The sequence below is a fragment of the Protomyctophum bolini genome, assembly GCF_963924005.1.
Source record: "Protomyctophum bolini genome assembly, chromosome: 24".
NCBI lineage: Eukaryota > Metazoa > Chordata > Actinopteri > Myctophiformes > Myctophidae > Protomyctophum > Protomyctophum bolini.
The window spans coordinates 9351040-9375717 of NC_137885.1; the positions used below are offsets into that span (position 1 = coordinate 9351040).

The 24678-nt window shown below is 41.9% G+C and overlaps 2 protein-coding genes across 2 annotated transcripts; one reads left to right on the plus strand and one right to left on the minus strand.

Moving 5' to 3' along the window:
- Positions 1-382: 382 nt before the first annotated feature.
- LOC308311681 (hemopexin-like) lies at positions 383-6001 on the plus strand. The gene is made up of 10 exons (XM_080758471.1): positions 383-496; positions 1426-1451; positions 1762-1857; positions 2485-2642; positions 2809-2962; positions 3253-3465; positions 3889-3981; positions 4276-4406; positions 4939-5086; positions 5608-6001. Exons 1-10 carry the CDS (start codon positions 432-434, stop codon positions 5829-5831), a joined length of 1308 nt encoding a protein of 435 aa, XP_080614597.1. The 5' UTR covers positions 383-431; the 3' UTR covers positions 5832-6001.
- A 1966-nt stretch (positions 6002-7967) lies between these two features.
- On the minus strand, positions 7968-18539 carry LOC308311428 (hemopexin-like; the record flags this gene model as incomplete). Its single annotated transcript, XM_080758114.1, has 12 exons — positions 7968-8044; positions 8325-8390; positions 11260-11475; positions 12441-12594; positions 13391-13539; positions 14042-14143; positions 14764-14979; positions 15474-15627; positions 16406-16554; positions 17062-17163; positions 17453-17475; positions 18475-18539. 12 exons carry the CDS (start codon positions 18537-18539, stop codon positions 7968-7970), a joined length of 1473 nt encoding a protein of 490 aa, XP_080614240.1.
- Positions 18540-24678: the final 6139 nt, after the last annotated feature.

Genomic DNA, 24678 nt, shown 5'->3' on the forward strand with positions numbered 1-24678 from the left:
GCAACTTTCACAATTCTCAAATAATATGAGATATGAGCAGATATTGTGATTTGTTTCTGGGGAAAAAAAAACATCTGTGCTTTTTTTTTAGTTTGACTTTGTGGGGTGATTCATAGTACATTGGATGCATTTGGTCATGTTTACAAAAAAAATATTTACAAAGTGAGTCATGCTGCAGCTGCACAGCATGTTCTCTGAATTTAGCAAAAGCAATCAAATAAGTCATCAACGTAAAAAATGCTCATTTTGCAACAATTGAAAATCCCATGTGTACTTTCTCTCTTTAGTAAACAAAACACGCCCACGCACACAGTTTTGTAACATGCCTGCCCTCATGAGGAGATTTTGTATAAAAGCACAGTGTGAGCATTTGCACAGACAGGTCAGGTACGTTGTATCAGCACTGCACCAGGACTACACTCTGCACAGCCATGACACTGCTTTCCAACACTCTCTTTCTGTGCGTGGCACTGGTGCTCACTAACGCTGCACCAACGTGAGTATATTTATCAAATATGAAAATGAATGGATGGATGAATTATTGTCCCATTCGTCTGTCCTGGTGCATGACAGACATGTAGATTAAAAAAAAAAAAAAAACATTTAGGTTATACTTACATTTAGTTTAAAAAAGTTTTGATCTGGGAAACAAAATATTTCTTTCTGCAATTATTATGCTCCAACTACATAGATATTACATGAAACTGGTCAGCCTATACCCATACAAATGTATCATTTGGGATTTAGAAATGACTAGTGCCATTCATTTCATAACTTTGTTAAACACTTTACAAAGTTCATTCAGACCCCCTTTCCACCAGTTGGTTCCAAATGGGAACCAGTTCAGTTATTTTTGCTTCTTAGTCCATGAGCCAGAGCTCCAAAATTGGTGGGAAAAACTAGACCTATATTTAATTGTTTATAGGATCAATACAAGTAAATGAATACATGATAACCCTTCCACAGTAGTAGCTTTTTCATATTTTCGATTATTTTGCATATCTTCCTACATAATGCCTCATTCGCATATTTAAAAAAGTAAAATTTGTAATTCAATAAATCATTGTCTTCGTGTAAGTACTCAATTAGGGAAGTTTCATGGTGGTAAAAATCTAATATAGGTATGGTTTTGCACACTCAATTCATAATTAACTTTCCAATTTTGGAGCTCTGGCTCATGGACTAAGAACCAAAAAGAACTGAATCGGTTCCCGTTGGGAACCAACCGGTGGAAAAGGGGCCTCATTGGATCAATTGTTCAAACAAAACAAAAGTTTAGTAATTATATATTTCCTCAGGGCCTCGTCAATGATTAGCCACAGTAACATGACTAAGGGTTTCTTCGATGTGATTTAAATGTATTTTCTATTATCATAATAAAAAGGTGTGTGAATAAACACAGACATGTATTTTCCTATTCCACAGACATCATGAAGGTGCTGCAGTAGCTGGTAGGTTTTAAATCCATGATTTATTAGACTAATCATCTCGCTTCTCCTCTTGCTGATCTAAATCAATAACAAATTATAGCGACCATGTTGGCATGCAGCCAATACTAGGGGCAGACATTACATTTGTGTCCTTTCTTCATGTGTCTGTGTGTAAAAGTGAGACTTTCAATTCAGAATCTGCTGTAGTACAAACTTGCATGTCTGTTCTACCATAAAAATCCTAGTATACAGCTTTTTGTCATTAGTAGGCCTACGATTTCCGTCTCAATGTTTACTCTGTTTGTTAATTGTGAATGTCTTTGAAATGAAGAACACCTGCATGATCCTGCCATGCCAGACCGGTGTGCCGGAATTGAGTTTGATGCGATTGCACCTGACGAGAAGGGCGATATCTTCTTCTTCAAAGGTTTGGAATGAGGTTATCTTTTGTCTTTTTATAATCAGTAAATTTCCATTTCCAGTGTCATTTAATTATTAGCCTACAACCAGGGTGGGGGGGGGGGGGGTACACATTTTACAATAGTTCAAGTAGCCGATCTTCATGGACTCGTTGTGAGCTTGTAGATCGGCTATTTTAACTATTTTAAAATGTTTTTCAAAATAGTAAAAAAATGGCAAATACGTTTAGGGATAAGGGGTAAGGGGTGGCACAAGATATATGCAGGTTCAATGGATCCTCCCTAAACATGATCTTACAAATCCAGTGTTCAACGCTGAATCAGCAGAACAGTATCAATAATATATTCCCAAATAACGCAAAGCACTTTCAAATACATTTGGGAAAAGGAATATTAGTGTTCGATTTGTTTGTGAAATATTTTGTCAAAGCTTTTGCCATTTTGTGAAAAGCCATGACATCTACATACAATATCCATTGGCTAATGGAGGGCTTTTCTTCTTGTGATGTTGGATAATATGTTTTTGTAGAAATTATCATCACAATGGGAACTGACGCTGATATTTACTGAATCCATTGATCTGCACCGTATGTATATGAGCAGTTATGATTATCATAATTTAAATGTATTTAAAGGTGAGTATCTGTGGCAGGGGTTTCGTGCCGCCACCTATCACTCCAATCAGACCTTCAAAGAGCTCGATGACGCTCACCACCTCGGTCACGTCAACGCTGCATTCCGCATGCACAGCGAGGACCATCCCATGGATCACGATCACATGTACTTCTTCCAGGTATGGTCTACTCTACACAGTCTAAACCTAATTTGTGTCGGAAGCATCGTGGCCTATACGAACAACAGGTTGAATGTAGGTTGACACAAAAGCGGTGGCGAAGCAAACATCTAAATATTGACCAGTCCTCTTGAACTCTTGCTGTGTAATGCTTATATATGTACAGGATGACAAGGTGTTCAGCTACTACAACCACACTCTGGAAGAGGGATACCCTAAAGACATCCAACAGGACTTCCCTGGAATCCCCAGCCAGCTGGATGCAGCCGTGGAGTGTCCTAAAGGAGAGTGTATAACTGACTCTGTCCTCTTCTTTAAAGGTACTGTGGGCTGTATTTTGCGTGTCTTAAGTACCAGGTCTTATTCCCTAACTTGAGTAAACTAAAGACCTGGAGGCGTGATCAGTGCTCTTTGGCCACTCAGAATAGCCAAATGGCATTGATCACGCCTCCAGGTCTTTAGTTTACTCAAGTTAGGGAATAAGACCTGGTACTTAAGACACGCCCTGTATATGTTGTGCTGCTCGGTCCAAGGAAGGCCAAAGCAACAGGATCTTAGCCTGTACAATGTGCCCCTATAATCCATTTCCCCTCCTGTTTTGTGGTGACAGGACATGATGTTTACAGTTATGACATCACCACCAAGACGGTAAAGAAGAAGACGTGGTCCCACCTGCCCGTCTGCACCTCTGCCTTGCGCTGGCAAGAACACTACTACTGTTTCCACGGACACAACTTCACCAGGTTCCACCAGCGGACTGGAGAGGTGACCGGCGACTACCCCAAGGATGCCAGGAATTACTTCATGAGGTGCAGTGACCACGGTGAGTATAGCATAGTCACCATAGTGTATCCATAAAACAGGCCGACACTGTCTCATGCAGTACACAGTACAGTGTCTGTATAGGGCTCTGCAACTATCGATTGGCATCAATTACGTCTCAGATTAATTTAACAATCGAGAAGTTCGCTTTTTAAAATATTTGTTGAAAATTATATCAGCGAATCGATGCGAAAAAACACTCAAATTGATTTTCCATAATCTACTAAATCGATTAATTACACCCTTACCGTGTTCAATAACGCCTTTAAGCTTAATTTATACTGAAAATAAAAGATTTTCAGAAATGTGTTATTGGTGGCAAGCGACAAGGTCGTACAAAGTAGCCAAATGTACATAATTTAGCTCGCTGTATTGCATGATTTAGGAAAAGGTTTGATTCAAATACGTTTTGACTGAATTGTAGGTCATGGAGGTGGCTACAGAATCCCTAAATGCAGTGAAGTCACTCTGGACGCCATTACTTCTGATGATGCCGGCAAAATGTATGCATTCAAAGGTAATGGTTGAACCTAATTATAGTATAGAGTATATAGTTTATGTACATGTTTTATGTTTTGTATTTGTTGATGCTGTTATTTTGCTTATACTATGCTGATGAATTGTACAGACCGCAATGGAAACAAGTCCCCATGACTTTTTTGTGTTATCCTTCTAGACTTAATGTCCAACTGTACCTCTTGCATTTTTTTACTAGAGATCCATACAAAAATGACAAAAATATCAGGAATTACTCCAAAAGAATGGTACATAATTTGATTACAGTATTGAAGAGACACTGTATTCCTTTCAGGTCCCATTTACATGCGTCTGGACCAGAGTCGTGATGGAATGCACGCCTTCCCTATCGGCAGGTCATGGAAGGAGATGAGCAGCGGGGTGGATGCTGTGTTCTCTCTCACTGACAAGCTCTACATGATTAAGGTAGGCTTTCTGTTTGATCAGCTGGCAGCTCTATTCCTTTGGTCGTCTTCCCAAAACATCCAGTTGCATTATGCTTTGTCCTGACAAGCGCAGCAATACTATATACATCATAGCATTATATGCCTCGTCAACAAACAAAATAGAAAAGATCTAGTCATGTGGATCTCGGGATCTACAGTACATGGGAATTACTTCATGTGGCAGGCCTTGTATAACGTCAGTAATTCTATGATGACATCTATGATGTATAACTCCAAATTTGTGCAAGGTTTCAGCCCGATGATTTCCATTATAAAAGTTGTTACGTTAAACATGTATGATAAATAATGTGAAAGACTTTTGGTGTTTTATCCTTTTGACAGATACTCTGTGCACAAAATACAAGTTAATGTAAATGCATCTTGGTCAATACAGTACAATAATAAGTGATTATTTTGTACGCTCACACACCATCCTAGCACTCCGAGTTTGTTCGGCACTCTCCGTGTGTATCCAAATTGTTGTTCTTTTGCTCTAATCCCTCCGCTGGCAGGGTGATCAGGTTTACATCTATAAATCCCCTGCTCCCTACACTTTGATCGCGGGCTACCCTAAAACCCTGAAAGAGGAGTTGGGCATCGAGGGACCCGTGGACGCAGCTTTCGTCTGCGCCGATGAGCATGTAGTTCACATAATCCAAGGTATATATGCAAGTGACCTACTTACATGTATATAAAACATGTCATTATTTGTATTCTTTGCTTTTCATAGTCATGTTGTACTTAACCGTGGACCTATTTATTTTTTTAGAAGCGAATACCATGGATGCTTTTGATTTTTATTATTAACAAAACAGTTATGTTAACTTGATAGTTATAATGAATCAAACCCTACTTCGTAATGTACACTCTATCTTGCCTAAAATAGCAAATACAAGCTTACAACATGAGCAAATGTTTCTTTGTTTTGGCATAATGTTTGCCTATTATGACATGCCCAGAAATAGGACACTTTAGGGTGCATTTGGTTAACCACTTCCAGTTCCAACCTGGCTTCCCTGTTTTGGGCAGCAGGGTGAAATCTTTCCAAAAGGTTCAGTCCCCCTCTCTCTCTCTCTCTCTCTACCAAAGAAATATCCCACATATGCTACGGTATGTCATACACAATGAACTATGAAATCAGGCTTATAACCACCATCCTTTGCGCCTCTCTTCTATAACAGGGCAAAAGATGGTCGACGTCGACCTGTCTGCGACTCCCAGGGCAGTGAGCCCCGGAGTACCCTTACCATTCAAGATAGACGCTGCTCTGTGTGGCCCTAAAGGTGTCCAGGTGTTCCAGGGGTCACACTACTACCTGTATGAGAGCCCCAATACTCTGAGGTACAGCAGGATAGCCCCCGAGCCTCTGCCCATCACCTCAGCCATAATGCCATGCCAGGACTGAGAGATGTTCATGTATATAGTCAAGAAATCCACGCACTATTCTTGGATTCTATGACTTGAGCATGGTAACCTGTGACCTGTCCTGTAATGTAACCTGTCCTGTAACCGCTGCACTGTCTTTGGTGCCTGCATGTCCCCCGTGGGCTCAATAAAGTTCTCATCTTGCCATTATGTACAGTACACATTAACTAAAGAAATGTATCCTTGGGGTCATTTTCACCCCAGAATATGTCAAACTTCAGAAAGTGATTAAAATTGTTACAAAGTCAGGTAGCCTACATTGTTTCTTTGTTGACCACCTAAATAGCCCAATATCTCCCCCCCCCCCCCCCCCCCCCCACACACACACACACACACACACACACACACACTCTCTCTCTATAATAGAGCTAGTCATACGTATACTATATACATAATCAGTCAAAATAAAATAGCAAATTGTGCCTGATCTGCTGGGACCAGAGTACGTGGTGTGTATATGTATAAATAGCTCTCAATGATGACGTAAGAAATATGGTCATTCGTGTAATCTGGTCCCAGCAAACCAGGCACAGATTTGCTGTTTTTCTTGCATACGCATCAAATGGCGGGACAGCTGTCACGTTTTGGCGCAAAGTAACCACAGTATACCGCTAATCAACTTACAACTACATACTCTATATAGTATATGTATACGTATGTCTTACGTCATCATTTAGAGCTAGACATACGTATACTATATACATAATCACTAATCAGTCAAAATAAAATAGCAAATTGTGCCTGATCTGCTGGGACCAGAGTACGTGGTGTGTATATGTATAAATAGCTCTCAATGATGACGTAAGAAATATGGTCATTTGTGTAATCTGGTACCAGCAAACCAGGCACAGATTTGCTGTTTTTCTTGCATACGCATCAAATGCCGGGACAGCTGTCACGTTTTGGCGCAAAGTAACCACAGTATACCGCTAATCAACTTACAACTACATACTCTATATAGTATATGTATACGTATGTCTTACGACATCATTTAGAGCTAGACATACGTATACTATATACATAATCAGTCAAAATAAAATAGCAAATTGTGCCTGATCTGCTGGGACCAGAGTACGTGGTGTGTATATGTATAAATAGCTCTCAATGATGACGTAAGAAATATGGTCATTTGTGTAATCTGGTCCCAGCAAACCAGGCACAGATTTGCTGTTTTTCTTGCATACGCATCAAATGGCGGGTTGGCCGTCACGGTTTTGGCGCAAAGTAACCACAGTATACCGCTAATCAACTTACAACTACATACTCTATATAGTCCATTTTATTGTCACTTCACAATGACAAATTATTGTTTGTGCAGGCTCTCACTACATTTAGAGGAAAAGGTTTGGGAAGAGACAATTAAAACAATGATAAAAGAGAGAACACATAAGGTGCAGGACAATAGCAAGTTTATAAAAATCAGTGCTATGCGGATAAAATAATCATAGATACAAATATAAGAGCATCAACTTCCAAACACAGTTTGAATAAAGGCAGACTTTGAAGGCCTTTAGAGCTAGTTAAAAAAATGGAAAAAAGACAAAAGTACAGAACATAAGTCTGGTGTTATGGCTCCTGCTATCAGCCATGTCTGTGATTATACCTCAGCCGTGGCTACAGAACCATTATTTTTTTTATCAGATAATGTTCCATTATATGCTGTAGCTTATTATTGTGTCTGCTTCGTGAATAGATAACTGCACAACAACGGTTATCACCCAAAACAAGAACTTTACATGAAGAATATAGATTAATTGGATTGAAGTAGGCCTATTAGTAGATATACTAATGCCTTCACATTAATGTGTGTAAAACAAGTGTGTGTGTACAGACAGACCGACAGACAGACAGACAGACAGACAGACAGACAAGTGTTGATCCCATTAGGGATGTGGATTCATAAAGTTGTACATTTTGTCATTTGTAAATGTCAGAAGATGATCAACAAGCTTAGGCAGCGTTGTTGTCACTTCACGTTCAGCTCTATCGATCATATCTCTCATTTTCTGTTTTTGATTATTATTAGCCGCCGCCTTCCACCTATTATAGGCATCGTCGTCAAACCATGCCGATTTCTCATTTCTGAGATGACCAGCAGCGTCCACTACACGCCGTCTTAAATCACGAAGGTCTGCAAAGCCTGATGGCAGGCGTGCCGGATCAAGGTCTTCTGTGGGATGCGACACTTTGCAACTGTACAGACGATTAACGTAAATTACAGATGCCGTAACGAGTGGACTAAATGCAGCTGAAAATGCTCTAGAATTGTCGTCACCTCCTGCGGGTTTATCTGTAGCAACGGCACCCTCGTTCGTTATAATCTCTAAGATGTTGTTGTTAGTTATGGTATTTTTGTACAGGAAGTACATATTACTTGAGGGATCATTCTTCAAATATCCCTCAAATTCTACCACATTTCCAAAATGTTGTTTTAGGACCTCCTTGAATACTTTCCAGTAGAATTTCAGGAGACCGTTGTTAAAGAAGTGGTCTTTCTTCTTCTGGTTGTTCTTCCGCATCACATTCTGTCCCCCTGTAACTGAAAGGATTAGGAATAGGAACAATATTAAATCTAACGGCATTTGACCCTGAGGCGTGTTCGGTTAATATTACAGTTAACAGAATACAGTTTATTTCCACAGAACAGTTAAGAGGAACAGAAGTTGTGCTTCTGTTCTGTCACTGTGGAAATAAAAAAAAAAAAAAAAAAGTTAGCACAATGTCCTGGTAAAAGATATAAGGGAACAGAGAAATGTCCACAGCTCAGTCTAGTCCTGGCCAAACACCTGAGGCTTAATCAGGTTTTCTAATCAGGTTTTTGGCCCTCTCTATGTATGTAACTGTAGTTTTATTTCTGTTTTTGTGTTATGTCAAATGTGTGTACATGTGTTTGCATACAAGGCCGCTGGGCCGCAAGACAAATTTCAGTGCGAACTGACAATAAGGTACTATATCATATCTAATCGTGTTATAAACTGACACTAAGCAGTGGTGGAAAAAGTACTCAAATGTTTTACTTAAGTAAAAGTATCAATACTGCAATTACAGAACTACTCCGTTACAAGCATTCAAATGCACTTGAGTAAAAGTACAAAGGCATCAAAATGTACAAACATAAAGTAACAAAAGTAGAAGGTACTCGCTATGCAGAATATGTTCCGTTTCAGGTTTTAAAATATATAAAAATAGTTTGAAAATAGCAGATCTACAAGCTCACAATGCGTCATGATGCAACGCATTGTGAGCTAGTAGATTTTCTATGATGCAAGAAAGATGTATTGTGGCGGCGCGACTCATGTTGCTGCGGCTCGTGCACTAGCACATCGAAATTTCGTTTTTCTGCTGTTCACAGTTGTAAAAATGACAAATAAACATATCTATCTATCTATCTATCTATCTATCTATCTAGTAACTAAAGTTTTCAAATAAATGTAGAGGAGTAAAAGTACCTCTGGGATGTCGTGGAGTAGAAGTAAAATTATTGGAAATACTCAAGAAAAGTACAAATATCACAAAATTGTACTTAAGTACAGTACAGTACAGTACCTAAGTAAATGTAATTAGTTACTTTCCACCACTGTAATCACCACTGACATACCGGTAAGCTTAACCTTTAACTGCTTTTATACCTCGTGGTGCACTGCAGTGCAATGTGTCATGAAGTGACATGTTGTGAGCTTTTAGAATATGTAATGAGTCTGACTGACATCAGTAAAGCTTTCTTTATTCTTTTTTTGTGCTAGCTGTTTATTCTGGACTACAATGCTGGGCTCTGACATCTGGCTCTATCCCTAGTAAGCATTGAGTCTGGCTCTATCCCTAGTAAGCATTGAGTCTGGCTCTATCCCTAGTAAGCATTGAGTCTGGCTCTATCCCTAGTAAGCATCGAGTCTGGCTCTATCCCTAGTAAGCATCGAGTCTGGCTCTATCGAGTCTGGCTCTATCCCTAGTAAGCATTGAGTCTGGCTCTAGCCCTAGTAAACATTGAGTCTGGCTCTATCCCTAGTAAGCATTGAGTCTGGCTCTATCCCTAGTAAGCATCGAGTCTGGCTCTATCCCTAGTAAGCATCGAGTCTGGCTCTATCCCTAGTAAGCATCGAGTCTGGCTCTATCCCTAGTAAGCATCGAGTCTGGCTCTATCCCTAGTAAGCATCGAGTCTGGCTCTATCCCTAGTAAGCATCGAGTCTGGCTCTATCCCTAGTAAGCATTGAGTCTGGCTCTATCCCTAGTAAACATTGAGTCTGGCTCTATCCCTAGTAAGCATTGAGTCTGGCTCTATCCCTAGTAAACATTGAGTCTGGCTCTATCCCTAGTAAGCATTGAGTCTGGCTCTATCCCTAGTAAACATTGAGTCTGGCTCTATCCCTAGTAAACATTGAGTCTGGCTCTATCCCTAGTAAGCATTGAGTCTGGCTCTATCCCTAGTAAGCATTGAGTCTGGCTCTATCCCTAGTAAACATTGAGTCTGGCTCTATCCCTAGTAAGCATTGAGTCTGGCTCTATCCCTAGTAAACATTGAGTCTGGCTCTATCCCTAGTAAACATTGAGTCTGGCTCTATCCATAGTAAGCATCGAGTCTGGCTCTATCCATAGTAAGCATTGAGTCTGGCTCTATCCCTAGTAAGCATTGAGTCTGGCTCTATCCCTAGTAAGCATTGAGTCTGGCTCTATCCCTAGTAAGCATTGAGTCTGGCTCTATCCCTAGTAAGCATTGAGTCTGGCTCTATCCATAGTAAGCATCGAGTCTGGCTCTATCCCTAGTAAGCATTGAGTCTGGCTCTATCCCTAGTAAACATTGAGTCTGGCTCTATCCCTAGTAAGCATTGAGTCTGGCTCTATCCCTAGTAAACATTGAGTCTGGCTCTATCCCTAGTAAACATTGAGTCTGGCTCTATCCCTAGTAAGCATCGAGTCTGGCTCTATCCCTAGTTGAGTCTAATGCGCAAATGTTCAATTTCATTGGATATATAATGCAGTCAAACATGTACAGTATTTGGAACACATTTTTTCCTACAAACATACTCTGCAACATAGCCAGGCTAAGACCTTGTCATTTAGCAAATAAATAGTGTAGTGTAGTATGAATCTCACTCGAGTATACATTATGCTTAAGTTTAAGTGCCATGGACGACAAGACGAAATATTGCCGTCTTTGTAATGGATGCCAAGGACATAACGAGGCCAATATTAAATAAATAAAAAATCCATCATCCATATTTTGGTGTACAGGTGATGACATGCACATTACATGCATAATAGAATTACAAATTCTTTTTTACTTTATAATGGGCACTCGCCCCGCCCACTGGCGCTTAAGTTAAAGACCTGATTAAACAGGCGTACTGTGTACTGTGGATTGGCTTGTTTTATGGCACATATAAAAGATGTTCATGCCAATAGTACTCACAGAGCATCAAGTGGGTGCACCTCATGAAGTAATCCCTGGCATCTTTGGGGTAGTCGCCGGTCACCTCTCCAGTCCGCTGGTGGAACCTGGTGAAGTTGTGTCCGTGGAAACAGTAGTAGTGTCCTTGCCAGCGCAAGGCAGAGGTGCAGACGGGCAGGAAGGACGTCTCGTTCTTTGCCGTCTTGGTGGCGATGTCAAAAATGTACAAGCCATGTCCTGTCAGCCACAAAACATAAAGCAGAGGGAAGTAGATTGATTGATTGATTGAAATATTTATTAACAGTTTGCAGAATTTCAAGCACAAACTCAATACAAAGACTGTTAACTGTGAGTGGACGACCCAATTAAGCATTACACTTGTTTACAACAGGGTCCACATTGTTCAATTCATCAAAACATTTAGAGACATACAAATAGACACTTATATATAGTTAAAGAACAGAACAGGAATTCATCATATAGGAAGCAAAAAGGGAAAAGATACATATACAGTGAGGGGAAAAGGGGGGGGGTAGATTCATGTCCTATCCGTGATACGAACCCAGATCCCCTGTGCGAGTGCCAACAACCTGTGCCAACTGACCTGAGATCAGATTCATACGAGGTTTCCACTGGACACACACTAGGTCTGATTAACCCATTCTGACCTGAGATCAGATTCTAAAAAATGACAATCGTTCTTTGATTTTTTCAAAAATAGCAGACCTACAAGCTCGTAGTGCGCCACTCGGTGGCGCGCTATGAGCTTGTAGATCTGCTGTTTTTCAATAGCTAAAGCATAACATGATGCTAACACCAAAACGGGTTCCCGGTCAGAATGGGTTAAGAGCGATAATGTTTCATTCACACACACACAGAAAAGTTGTATTGATTAAGCTTTAACATATTTTATAATAGTATTAGTGTAAACACTAACTATACCTGGAGAATATATATATATATTATTTTGTGAATCAGTTTGCTGGCCAGGATTATTTTCCATCTAGGCTATTCAAATCATGCACACTATAAGATGTGTTCTATAAGCATGAGCTCAGTTCGGGGCTCTCCTCAGGTTGGCAGAGGGAGAGTAGCACCCAGGATTACAGCTTATAGGCCATTGGCACCAAGTCATGGAGGGGAGTGTAAATATTCTGTTGCTTTGGCCTTCTTTGGACCGAGCGGCACAACATATACGGTACCTTTAAAGAAGAGGACAGAGTCGGTGTCACACTCTCCTTTAGGACACTCCACGGCTGCATCCAGCTGGCTGGGGATTCCAGGGAAGTCCTGTTGGATGTCTTTAGGGTACCCCTCTTCCAGAGTGTGGTTGTAGTAGCTGAACACCTTGTCATCCTGTAGTGTAGTACATAACATAGGGTCAAGAGTATATAGGGTTGTCCCGATCCGATCACGTGATCGGAAATCGGGCCGATCCCGGCACGATCGCAATCGGATCGGGAGCAAAAAAACAGGGAACATCCCCTAGTATCAATATTAGGAGATCAAGGCAAGAAAGAAACATTTTAAGCTTGTTCCACACACAGCACACTCGTAAGGTCTCTCTTAGCTAATTTACAAACGGTACAGCCGTCCTATCAAGGAAGAAAAATGACATACCTGAGAGAGACTGGATATTGTCTGTGGGTTTGTTTATTGTACTATTGTGATATAGCATACTGTAAGTGTCCTATACAAATATATCAGATCAGGAAAAATATATCGGTATCGGGAGCAAGAAAACGTGATCGGGGCATATAAAGAGGACCGATATTTTTGCTGCTCCACACTTCAGAGAATTAAAGGTAGAGTAAGTGATTTCACGCAAAAAACCTTAGGTTTCGTTTTTGGCTGTGGGACCTAAGCCTTCGTCCAATCAGGATAGAGAGTCAAAAACAAAACCTAAGGTTTTTTGACCCCCAGGGGTTAACTGGGGACAGGGAGGAACTCCTTATATGGTCAGCACACTCTATAGTAGGGAGGATTATCACAACAAAACAAAAAAATAAGTGATATTTGAATTAAGTGAAATCACTTACTCTACCTTTAAAACGGCTGCACAGCCTGTAAATAACATGAAAGAAACCCAGCAAGCTTCTAAATGATCTGAAACCCTTTACCAAAACGTTCTTCTTTCCTGCCTTGATCATACCTGGAAGAGGTAGATGTGATCGTGATCGTCCTCGTCGTGCCAGCGGAACGCAGCGTCGACGTGACCGAGGTGGTGAGCGTCACTCGGCTCTTTGAAGGTCTCGTTGGTTCGCTGAGCACCTGCACTGAAACCCTTCCACAGTATGGCACCTATATAACCATTGAAGCCGGTAAAGCATCCGTGTCATTTTAGATTAAAAACAATAGCAGATATACAAGCTCGCAGCTTTGAAAAATCTCGAAAATGTGAGAATAATATTAATATATATTAATGGGTTAAATACACAGGCACATGTTTTTCTCTACAAATTTAATTCACCATATTATGAAGATCATAATAATTAATTCCAAATGACTATCTCTGTTTTGAGGAAGAATGATTCCGTATTGGCCAGTATCTCCCCAACATATAAAGGATTATTAATAGTATGTATGAAATTAATAGAAAATAAAGGACTAATAATTATAGCCATAAGAGGATGGTCAACTACTCATAGTTGACCATAGGCCCATAACAAAATCCCACCTTCTCTCCCATGTCTCTCCTGTACTAGACACTCCTGTGTCTAGTTTGATAATTACATTTAACTGGGAATGGACTGGCCTACTCTACCTGTACATAAAAAGGACTCGTCTAAAACTCATTCCAAACCTTTGAAAAAGAAGATATTTCCCTCCTCATCGGGTGTTATGGCATCAAACTCGACTCCATCACACCGGTCTGGCAGGGCAGGATCATGAAGATGGCATTCTCCTTAAATGTACAATGTAAGAGAAAATAAGTCTTGTTGAAAATGCAAATGTTTGTACAGTGTATGTTTACGGTAAGATGAAGTACACTGTGAACCACTAATAAAAGCTTGTGTCTGAATTCAAAATCCTCTTGAGTAAAAGTACAAAAGTTTAAGTTTTGGAATCAAAATGTACAAACATAAAGTAACAAAAGTAGAAGGTACTCGCTATGCAGAATATGTCCCGTTTCAAGTTTTCAAATATATAAAAATAGTTTGAAAATAGCAGATCTACAAGCTCACAATGCGTCATGATGCAACGCATTGTGAGCTTGTAGATCGGCTATTCTCAAATTGCCGAAACGTATATAGGGCAGAAGTGTTTAATGCATGTTTTGTAATAATAGTCAACGTAACTAGTAACTAAAGTTTTCAAATAAATGTAGAGGGGTAAAAGTAACTCTGGGATGTCGTGGAGTAGAAGTAAAAGTATTGGAAATTGGAAATACTCAACTAAAGTACAAATATCACAAAATTGTACTTAAGTACAGTACTTAAGTAAATGTAATAAGTTACTTTCCACCACTGTAATCGTTTTATAAACTGACATACCGGTAAGCTTAACTTTTAACTGCTTTTATACCTCGTGGAGCACTGCAATGTGTCATGAAGTAATCCCTGGCATCTTTGGGGTAGTCGCCGGTCACCTCTCCAGTCCGCTGGTGGAACCTGGTGAAGTTGTGTCCGTGGAAACAGTAGTAGTGTTCTTGCCAGCGCAAGGCAGAGGTGCAGACGGGCAGGAAGGACGTCTCGTTCTTTGCCGTCTTGGTGGCGATGTCAAAAATGTACAAGCCATGTCCTGTCAGCCACAAAACATAAAGCAGAGGGAAGTAGATTCATGTCCTATCCGTGATACGAACCCAGATCCCCTGTGCGAGTTCCAACATTTCTAAAGTTGAGCTACATATAGGAGAGCCGTTTGTTAAGAGCGATAATGTTTCATTCACACACACAGAAAAGTTGTATTGATTAAGCTTTAACATATTTTATAATAGTATTAGTGTAAACACTAACTATACCCGGAGAATATATATTTCGCTGAATGTTTTTTTTTTTTTTTGTGAATCAGTTTGCTGGCCAGGATTATTTTCCATCTAGGCTATTCAAATCATGCACACTATAAGATGTGTTCTATAAGCATGAGCTCAGTTCGGGGCTCTCCTCAGGTTGGCAGAGGGAGAGTAGCACCCAGGATTACAGCTTATAGGCCATTGGCACCAAGTCATGGAGGGGAGTGTAAATATTCTGTTGCTTTGGCCTTCTTTGGACCGAGCAGCACAACATATACGGTACCTTTAAAGAAGAGGACAGAGTCGGTGTCACACTCTCCTTTAGGACACTCCACGGCTGCATCCAGCTGGCTGGGGATTCCAGGGAAGTCCTGTTGGATGTCTTTAGGGTACCCCTCTTCCAGAGTGTGGTTGTAGTAGCTGAACACCTTGTCATCCTGTAGTGTAGTACATAACATAGGGTCAAGAGTATATAGGGTTGTCCCGATCCGATCACGTGATCGGAAATCGGGCCGATCCCGGCACGATCGCAATCGGATCGGGAGCAAAAAAACAGGGAACATCCCCTAGTATCAATATTAGGAGATCAAGGCAAGAAAGAAACATTTTAAGCTTGTTCCACACACACAGTCTCTCTTAGCTAATTTACAAACGGTACAGCCGTCCTATCAAGGAAGAAAAATGACATACCTGAGATAGACTGGATATTGTCTGTGGGTTTGTTTATTGTACTATTGTGATATAGCATACTGTAAGTGTCCTATACAAATATATCAGATCAGGAAAAATCAGTATCGGGAGCAAGAAAACGTGATCGGGGCAATTTAAAGAGGACCGATATTTTTGCTTCTCCATTGCTTTTGTGTCACAAGTTCAACCCATGTACTGTAGGCCATGCTTTTGACAAAAATACATTAGATAACAACTGTACAGTGCTGGCCGGGGCTCCCAAACTCCCGAAAACTTCTTTTAATTCACATTAATTCATGTGAATTAATGTGAATGTGTAGCATTCTATACTATTTGAATGAACTATACGTTTGAAAATAGTTAGACTGTAGGCCAGTGTGGCCTTATACAGTCCCGGACCCCGATTTTATCTCACGGATAAAAATCCACACTTCAGAGAATTAAAGAAAGAAAATAAACCCAACAAGCTTCTAAATGATCTGAAACCCTTTACCAAAACTTTCTTCTTTCCTGCCTTGATCATACCTGGAAGAGGTAGATGTGATCGTGATCGTCCTCGTCGTGCCAGCGGAACGCAGCGTCGACGTGACCGAGGTGGTGAGCGTCACTCGGCTCTTTGAAGGTCTCGTTGGTTCGCTGAGCACCTGCACTGAAACCCTTCCACAGTATGGCACCTATAACCATTGAAGCCGGTAAAGCATCCGTGTCATTTTAGATTAAAAACAATAGCAGATATATACAAGCTCGCAGCTTTGAAAAATCTCGAAAATGTGAGAATAATATTAATATATATTAATGGGTTAAATACACAGGCACATGTTTTTCTCTACAAATTGAATTCACCATATTATGAAGATCATAATAATTAATTCCAAATGACTATCTCTGTTTTGAGGAAGAATGATTCCGTATTGGCCAGTATCTCCCCAACATATAAAGGATTAGTAATAGTATGTATGAAATGGCGATAATAGAAAATAAAGGACTAATAATTATAGCCATAAGAGGATGGTCAACTACTCATAGTTGACCATAGGCCCATAGCAAAATCCCACCTTCTCTCCCATGTCTCTCCTGTACTAGACACTCCTGTGTCTAGTTTGATAATTACATTTAACTGGGAATGGACTGGCCTACTCTACCTGTACATAAAAAGGACTCGTCTAAAACTCATTCCAAACCTTTGAAAAAGAAGATATTGCCCTCCTCATCGGGTGTAATGGCATCAAACTCGACTCCATCACACCGGTCTGGCAGGGCAGGATCATGAAGATGGCATTCTCCTTAAATGTACAAGGTAAGAGAAAATAAGTCTTGTTGAAAATGCAAATGTTTGTACAGTGTATGTTTACGGTAAGATTAAGTACACTGTGAACCACTAATAAAAGCTTGTGTCTGAATTCAAAATCCTCTGTTTAATACAGACACACAAGAAAAGACAAAAAAAAACTAAACATTTGTCCCTTAATAGAATGATGCTGCAGGTTACCATATATTGATTCAGAATTTTAGATCAGCAGGAGATGAAGCAAGATTATTATTAGTCTGATAAAATATGGATTCAAAACCTACCGGCCACTGCTGCACCTTCATGTCTGCAAAAGACATACCGTGTTGTAAAATTAGTCAAACATTATCATGTAGAAAATATCAACACGTCAAAGAAACCCTTGATGATGGTGATCACTGATGACAACATGATATTGATATGACAGCAGTGCTTAATCATCGATCAATTGATCCAATCAGAGGACTTTGCTAAGTGGAAAACAGAGATATAATGAATGGCCAGTGTTGGTGCAGTGACATTGCTCGTCAAAAACATCATGTTTTGTTATAAAAAGCGATAAATATGGCAAAAACTACGATACATAACTTAACTCAACACATGTATGAAGAGGGAGACCGAGGGACATTTCTTTTAATTCTCTCAGAGTTAAATTTACATAGATTCTACAATATAAATTGGGAGTCCCAGTGACAGAAATTCCATTCAATTGGGGGTCTATAGACTAATGGATGTGAAACAGGGGGTCCTGGAAATTAAACGGGTTGAGAATCTCTGATAGAGCCGTAAAAGTCTGACTGGAATGTAGAACTACCCCGTTACAGTAAAGTAAAAGTCCGGAATTCAAAATGTACCAAAAGTAGAAAGTACATGCTCACAGTGCAGAATGTGCCATTTCACGTTTTCAAATGTATACAAATGTTTTTGAAAATAGCAGATCTACAAGTTCACAATGGGTCACATCACAAACACATTGTGAGCTTGTAGAAATGTACAGTATATAGGGATGAAGTTGGTTACTGTATGTTTTGTAATAATAATCGAAGTAACTAGTAACTAAAGTTTTAAAAATAAAATCTAGTGGAGTAAAAGCACAATATCCGCCTCTGAGATGTAGTGGAAAGTTAGAAGTATTGGAAATACTCAGTTGCTTTCCACCACTGATTTTGGGCATGTCATTCAATAAACATTTTAAAAATATACGTGTTTTTTTCTTCTTCAAAACAACACAAATAGATTCATTAAATTCAAGAAAAATGGGCATTATTTATTAAATAGGATTGAAGTGGTTACTATGTGTACTCACGTTGGTGCAGCGTTAGTGAGCCCCAGTGCCACGCACAGAAGGAGAGTGTTGAAGAGAAGCTGCATGGCTGTGCAGAGTGTAGTCCTGGTGCAGACTGTGCTTTTAAACCCAATCTCTCCTCTATACTGTACATGAGGGAAGGCAAAACTGAACGTGTGTCTCTGTCTGTCTGTCTGTCTGTCTGTGTGTGTGTGTGTGTGTGTGTGTGTGTGTGTGTGTGTCTGTGTGTCTGTGCGCGTGCATGCATGCGTGTGTCGTTTACTTACCGTATATCAAGAGTAATTCTGTGGTGTTTACAATTTGCTTAATTCCGAGAACATGCTGCGTAGGAGGCCTGCCAGTAACGTTACGGGGAAAATATATTTTTATACTATTTTTAGACAATATAAAAGATACCACAAAATGTCTGTACCATTTATCAGATTCATTTTTGATTCACCAGACCACCTTCTAAAGGCATTACAGCATGAATAAAAAAAAAAGCATGACATAATCAACCCCCGATGAAAGAAAGATTTGTTTTTAGCATTCATCATGACAACACTGGAAATGCAGGAAATGTATCACAATATCTGTTTATACAGTATCATTGGTTTGCAAAGGTAAGGTTGCACTAAGCAACACAAAAGGCCTTATGCTGTATGTGCTCCCATGTTTTGTTTGCTGACTCAAACCTTTTCCCAAATGGGGTCAACACAGAAATACTATAGCGAATGACAAAGCAAAGTGGGACACGGGAGATTCACTATAGGAAGCATTCCGGTCGACATTATAGGCACCTATAAGAAGGACAACATGCACGTTTTGTAAGTCCAGTAAAGACTTTATTTTCTTTTTTTACAATGGAGGTTCAAGAGTATAGCCTACTGTAAGTCAAGCCCAAATCTATGCCCATTAAATTGTTTACTTTATCAGATAAGCCTCTCGTTGCTTAAACCTGCCGGGAATATCTGTGATGTTTCACAATTTATTCAATCCCTTTCGAAATATTTGACAGATAAACATTGCTACGCATCATCATGCACTATAAGAATTTAACAAATAAACCTTTTTTTTTAAATAATAAGTAATTGAGTTTGTGCTGCCTAAAAAAACTATCAAAACGTTATAGAGTTAGAATGAGATGAATTGAACACGAAGGACCCCAATGGAAACAAGTCATACAATAACAGTAGTGCTTTCTTGGGTTTTAAATCATCTCGGCAGACCTTGTGTTGAACTGCATGCACTTTCCTGTGCTTTATCTGCAAACTGTTAATAAAGTATTCAATCAATCAATCACATCAAAGCATGCAGTACTGGATTAGATGTCATTGAAACGATGCCGTAAACCTCAATTGTATGTCAACACCCGCCTGTTATGGCGATTACAGCGTGAATGGAAAAGCTTTTTAAAGTCTCTTTATACCCATGAGCCCAACTATAAACCAAGTGTAAAAACATAAACAGTCGATAGCCAAAAATGATATCTTGCTGATAGTGGATTTAACCTTTCAAGTCTTTATATAAACTAAGCCCTCAATTCTACCCTCGGAAACTACAGTTTTCGCAGATGCCTCGTCATTTTACCGGAATCCGCACTCGATTAATAATCACCATCCCAACCCTCCCTCTGTCCAGCTCACTTGTACTGGTAGATCTTGATGCAGTGGTTCATGCTGTCAGACACGACCACCTGCCCGTCGGGAAGCAAAGCCAGACCCCTCGGGCTGCTCAGCTCGTCGCTCACCAAGGGCCAGCCGACCCCCAGGGCGGGGAACAGCAGAATGCGGTGGGACTTCTTGCCCCAGTCCGCCACCAGGACGTCGCCCTCGCTGTCGATGCAGAGGCCCCAGGGGCAGGTCAGGACGGGGCCCATGCCGGAGCACACGCCCAGGATCCGGATGGTGCTCCAGCCCTCCGGCTCCAGGACCCTGATGCACGGCGCGCGTCCCGTCTCGTTGCCTCGCTCCGACAGCGCCATGATGCCCGTGGTGAGGCAGGCCGCCACCAAGTAGGGCCTGTGGAAGCCCGTGACCACCGTGCGCTCCAGCCTGGCGCCCGTCTTGGGGTCCAGCTTCAGGGCGGTCAGCGTGCCCCGCTTGATGTCGGCCACCAGGAACTCGTCCAGGTAGTTGATGGTCACCCCTCGGGGCGCGTCGAGCTCCTCGTTGCTGGAGCCGATCGTCGTTCCCCCGAAGGTCTGGAGGAGGCGGCCGTGGCGACTGAACACCAGCAGAGCTCGCTCTGCGGCGCACGTCATCGCGATGAGGCCCTTGTCGTTCACGGCGATGTCAAAGTAGTTGCAGATGCGCGCCGACTTCTCCGTGCCCGAAGGAGAGACCTGCTGTACGATATTCTTCGCGGTGTCAGTGATCTGAATCCGGGCGTTCCCACAGTCCACTATGAACAGCTGACCTTGGACAGCAGCGTGGACCCCGCTGGGCAAGTTGAAGTCATTGCGGCCCGATCCCTGCTTTCCAATCTTCTTGACCAGGTATGCCGAGTCTAGTGCACTGGAACCTGCGATGCCTTCTTCCTCCATTTCCTTCAAAACGGGCGCGACCCAATCTCTCTTGCGCTTGTCCGATTGCTGGTCCCTGGCACCCGAGTCTATGGAGGACATGGAGAGAGATCTGCTCACACGGTTAGAACCTATAGCTCGCTTTGCTGGACTCTCTGGACTCTCTCTCTGTACGGACATTTCAGACAGTCGTGTTGGTCTGTTGGTGTTGGTTCTCCTGAGTCCCTTGTTGTCATTAATCAAGGGTCGTAGTTTGCCAGGTAGGTCAGCGGTGGACATGGAGCGTTTGTGTTCTTCCTTGAGGGAGCCATCACGAGGAGTGTAACAGGAATCCTCACTGTCCACAGGAGACGGAGGGCTGCCGTCGCCCCGTGGAAGATCCATGTGGACTTTTGCTCACGCTGAGGCCTTGTTTGGAATGCTGCCGCTGTCCAGAGGAGAGATCCATCAGACTGTGGCTGGTGAATGACCCTCTGTGCTTAGACGTCCTGTTGTCCAGACCTCCCTCAGGGGGGCAGGATGGCTCCTCGCTGGGCACCAAGACGAGACCCGCTGCCTTCCTTTGACCCTTGAGGATGGACTGCTTCTTGGTTCTGTTTTGTCTGCCGTCAGATTCGTCCCCCTCGGACTCCCCTTGGCTGGAGACGGGTGGGAACGCCAGGAACAGGTCTTGCCCGGTCGTGTCAGAGCCCAGCGACTCCACTTCCTCGTCCTGGGACGACACAGACACTCGCCTGGGGCCGGGCAACTTGAGCTCCTCTTCGTTCTCCGAGCCCGACAAACGCAGTTTCCTGACGACGCGCATGCTCCCACTGTTTCTCCTGTTGGCCTCGTCGGAGCTCTGCTTGGCTCCAGTCAGCGACAGAGGATCCCTTCGGATCTCCAGAGGGGTTATGTTTGCAAACGCCGGCTCCCCTGAGTGCAATGCACATTTCTGTCCCTGGACGCCGCAGACACCAATGGGGTACACCATGCTTTGCTCCTGGATGTCAACCGCGCCTAGGCTCAGGATCTTTGCCTCGGTGCTGGGCAGGAAGCTTACCCTCTTCAGAGACAGGGCGATCTCCCACGGCTGGGTGATGTCCGCCACGCCCATCTGGAGCTGATTTTTGTTGGCACCTCCGCCGGAGCCGGTCCCCCACCGCTGCACCTGCACCTTCAGCTGGCCCATTTTGCGCAGGTGATGGTCCAACAGGGACTGCACCACCCGCACCGCCGCCGAGTTCTCCCGCTTCACCTGGTCCAGGCAGCGCTGCGCCTCCCGGTGGTCCTGCTCGATCTTCTCGAGGAGCCGCCGCTCCTCCCGCTCGGCCTCGATCGACGCCCGGTCCAAGTCCCGGTTCACCTCCTCGATCTCGGCCTGCTGCTGCTCCCGGAGGACCAGCAGCTCGCGTTCCCCTTGGTCCAGGTTGGAGAGGGCCTGTGTCACCCAGAACGGCGGCGAGGTGGGCGTCACCGGCGGCATGAAGATGGAGTCTCCCACCGAGAAGGAGGGAGGGGGCGACGGGGAGGTCTCGTCGCTCCGCGGCGGGGTCCTGGGGGTCAGCAGGGCTGAGAGTCCGGGCAGGGGTCTTCTCTCTGAATGAGACCGCGTCAACATCCTCGCAGGAGGGTTTCAACGATCCTCTTGATTACCTGGGTTGTGTTTTTGTCTCTTTGCGAATCTGCTTCTGCAAGAAGGGGAAACAAAACAAGATTTGTGTTTGTGCACACGTGAAACAGAGAAGAGGAGAGGTCGCATACTTTATTATAAGATGACCAACGTTTTGGCAAAGAAATGCCTTCTTCAGCGTATCAATTTCAAATGGTCCAACACATTATTAGATTATTTATTTTAATGCACACATTAATATTAATTTACAGGGAAACACAGGGGGCACCAAAAGGCTCAGACCGCCATCATATCTATCTATTTATATCTATTTTTTTCTTTTCTTTTTTTTTTTTTTTTTTTAAAAATCTTGCCCATGTTAAAAAGGCGTTAAACACGTCGTTAAAAAGTCCTTGGCAGTCATTGAGTTTTAATGGGCACCTGAGGGTACAGGGTGGGCTTATATTCCCTGCAAGTATTTGTTGGCAGAGGAGTGGAGACTGGAGAGAGAAAAACAGTTAATTGTTATAATCAACTAATAGGAAGGAGTATATAAGCATCAGATCCTAGATCAGTGTCACCATCATGACATTTCACTTGACAATTAATTGTCAATTTATAGTGATTATAGTGATTAACAATTATTGTAATTAACAATAATTGCATTTTTCCTTTGAACATTGGAATACATAAATTGAATATGTGTCTAGCTTTTATAAAATAAAAAAAATCATGAAGAAATATATCTAAGTAGAGGAAATAGCTGATCAACAAGCTTACAATGTGTCACTGTATTGCGATGAATTGTGAGCCTGTAATACAGGCTCACAATTCATCGCAGTGGAAATGGTTGATCTCCAGCAGAGTCTGCTGGAGATCAACCATTTCCACTATTTTTGGAAAAGATTTTGCGACATGGAAACGATTATGATGGCGATTACAGTATGTCATAAGTGTGACAGACAGGCCTATCAGTGACATGTCAATCAACCAATAGTAACAAAACTAACATCTAACTCAGAGGTTCTCAACATGTGGGTCGGGACCCCCAGAGGGGTCCCCACATGCTTTTAGCGGGGTCCCCAGATGACAGTAAAGTGACAATTTAAGGACTTTTAATAACTTATTATTGCATCAGAAGTAATCAACAAACAATATACCGGTAGTATTAAAAAAACTAGTCAAACATTGGCTAAATTGTCAAATAATTAAATATAAGAAAGAGGTAAAACATGTGGAAAATAGCTGATCTACAAGCTCCCAACAGCTCGCAACACGAGGCTATTTTCACAATACTTATCTATGGAACTGAGTCAAACAAAATGTAATAGGCGTAGCCTACTGTAGGCGGCAGGCCTATAGTTAACGCCTACATTTGCTTGTCAGAGTGTGTGGTCACGGCCTGAAAGACTAGTGGTCTAATTTTAAGATTAATTTAAGATTAAAGCAGCGTCACAGATGAAAAAGCAGTGAATCCCTCTGCATTCGTTTCTAAATCATTGTCTGTGTGCACATAGCCCCTAGTTACCTTTTCTGAATTTTGGACACAAATTTGATACAGTAACTGAGGGTCCCGAAGGGGCTAGTGTGCACCTGGATCCTATCCTGCACATGGAACACTATTAAAGGTTCTAGCCCTAGAATGGCTCAGATATTACATACTAACACATGCCCTCGATCCTGTGTTGGTGAAATGTATGCAATATGACAGCATTCTAGGGCTATAAAGGTCCTAGACAGACAGTACATTAACTAAATGTCCTATTACACTTCTTAGATAGCATCCATACTCACTCAGAAACTTGTTGAAATGTCTCTCATAAGTTCACCAGCCACAGTCCATCTTGTTGTTATTATAATGTCAGCTGGTTTTGGTAGAAATACTGAGTGAAAACCCAGCTTCAAACGCACTGATATTAATCGCTGGCTCTTCATTTGGTGACAACATTTACCAGATAATTTAATTTATAAACAGAGCTGTTTCCAGTTCCACAGATCTCTCACTCTCTCAGACTGTTTTCCTTCCTGTTATCTTTTTTTAGTCCCACCCCCTGTCAAACCTGCAAAATGTTGACTAGAGTTGATTGACAGCTGTCCTGTGTGGCCATTG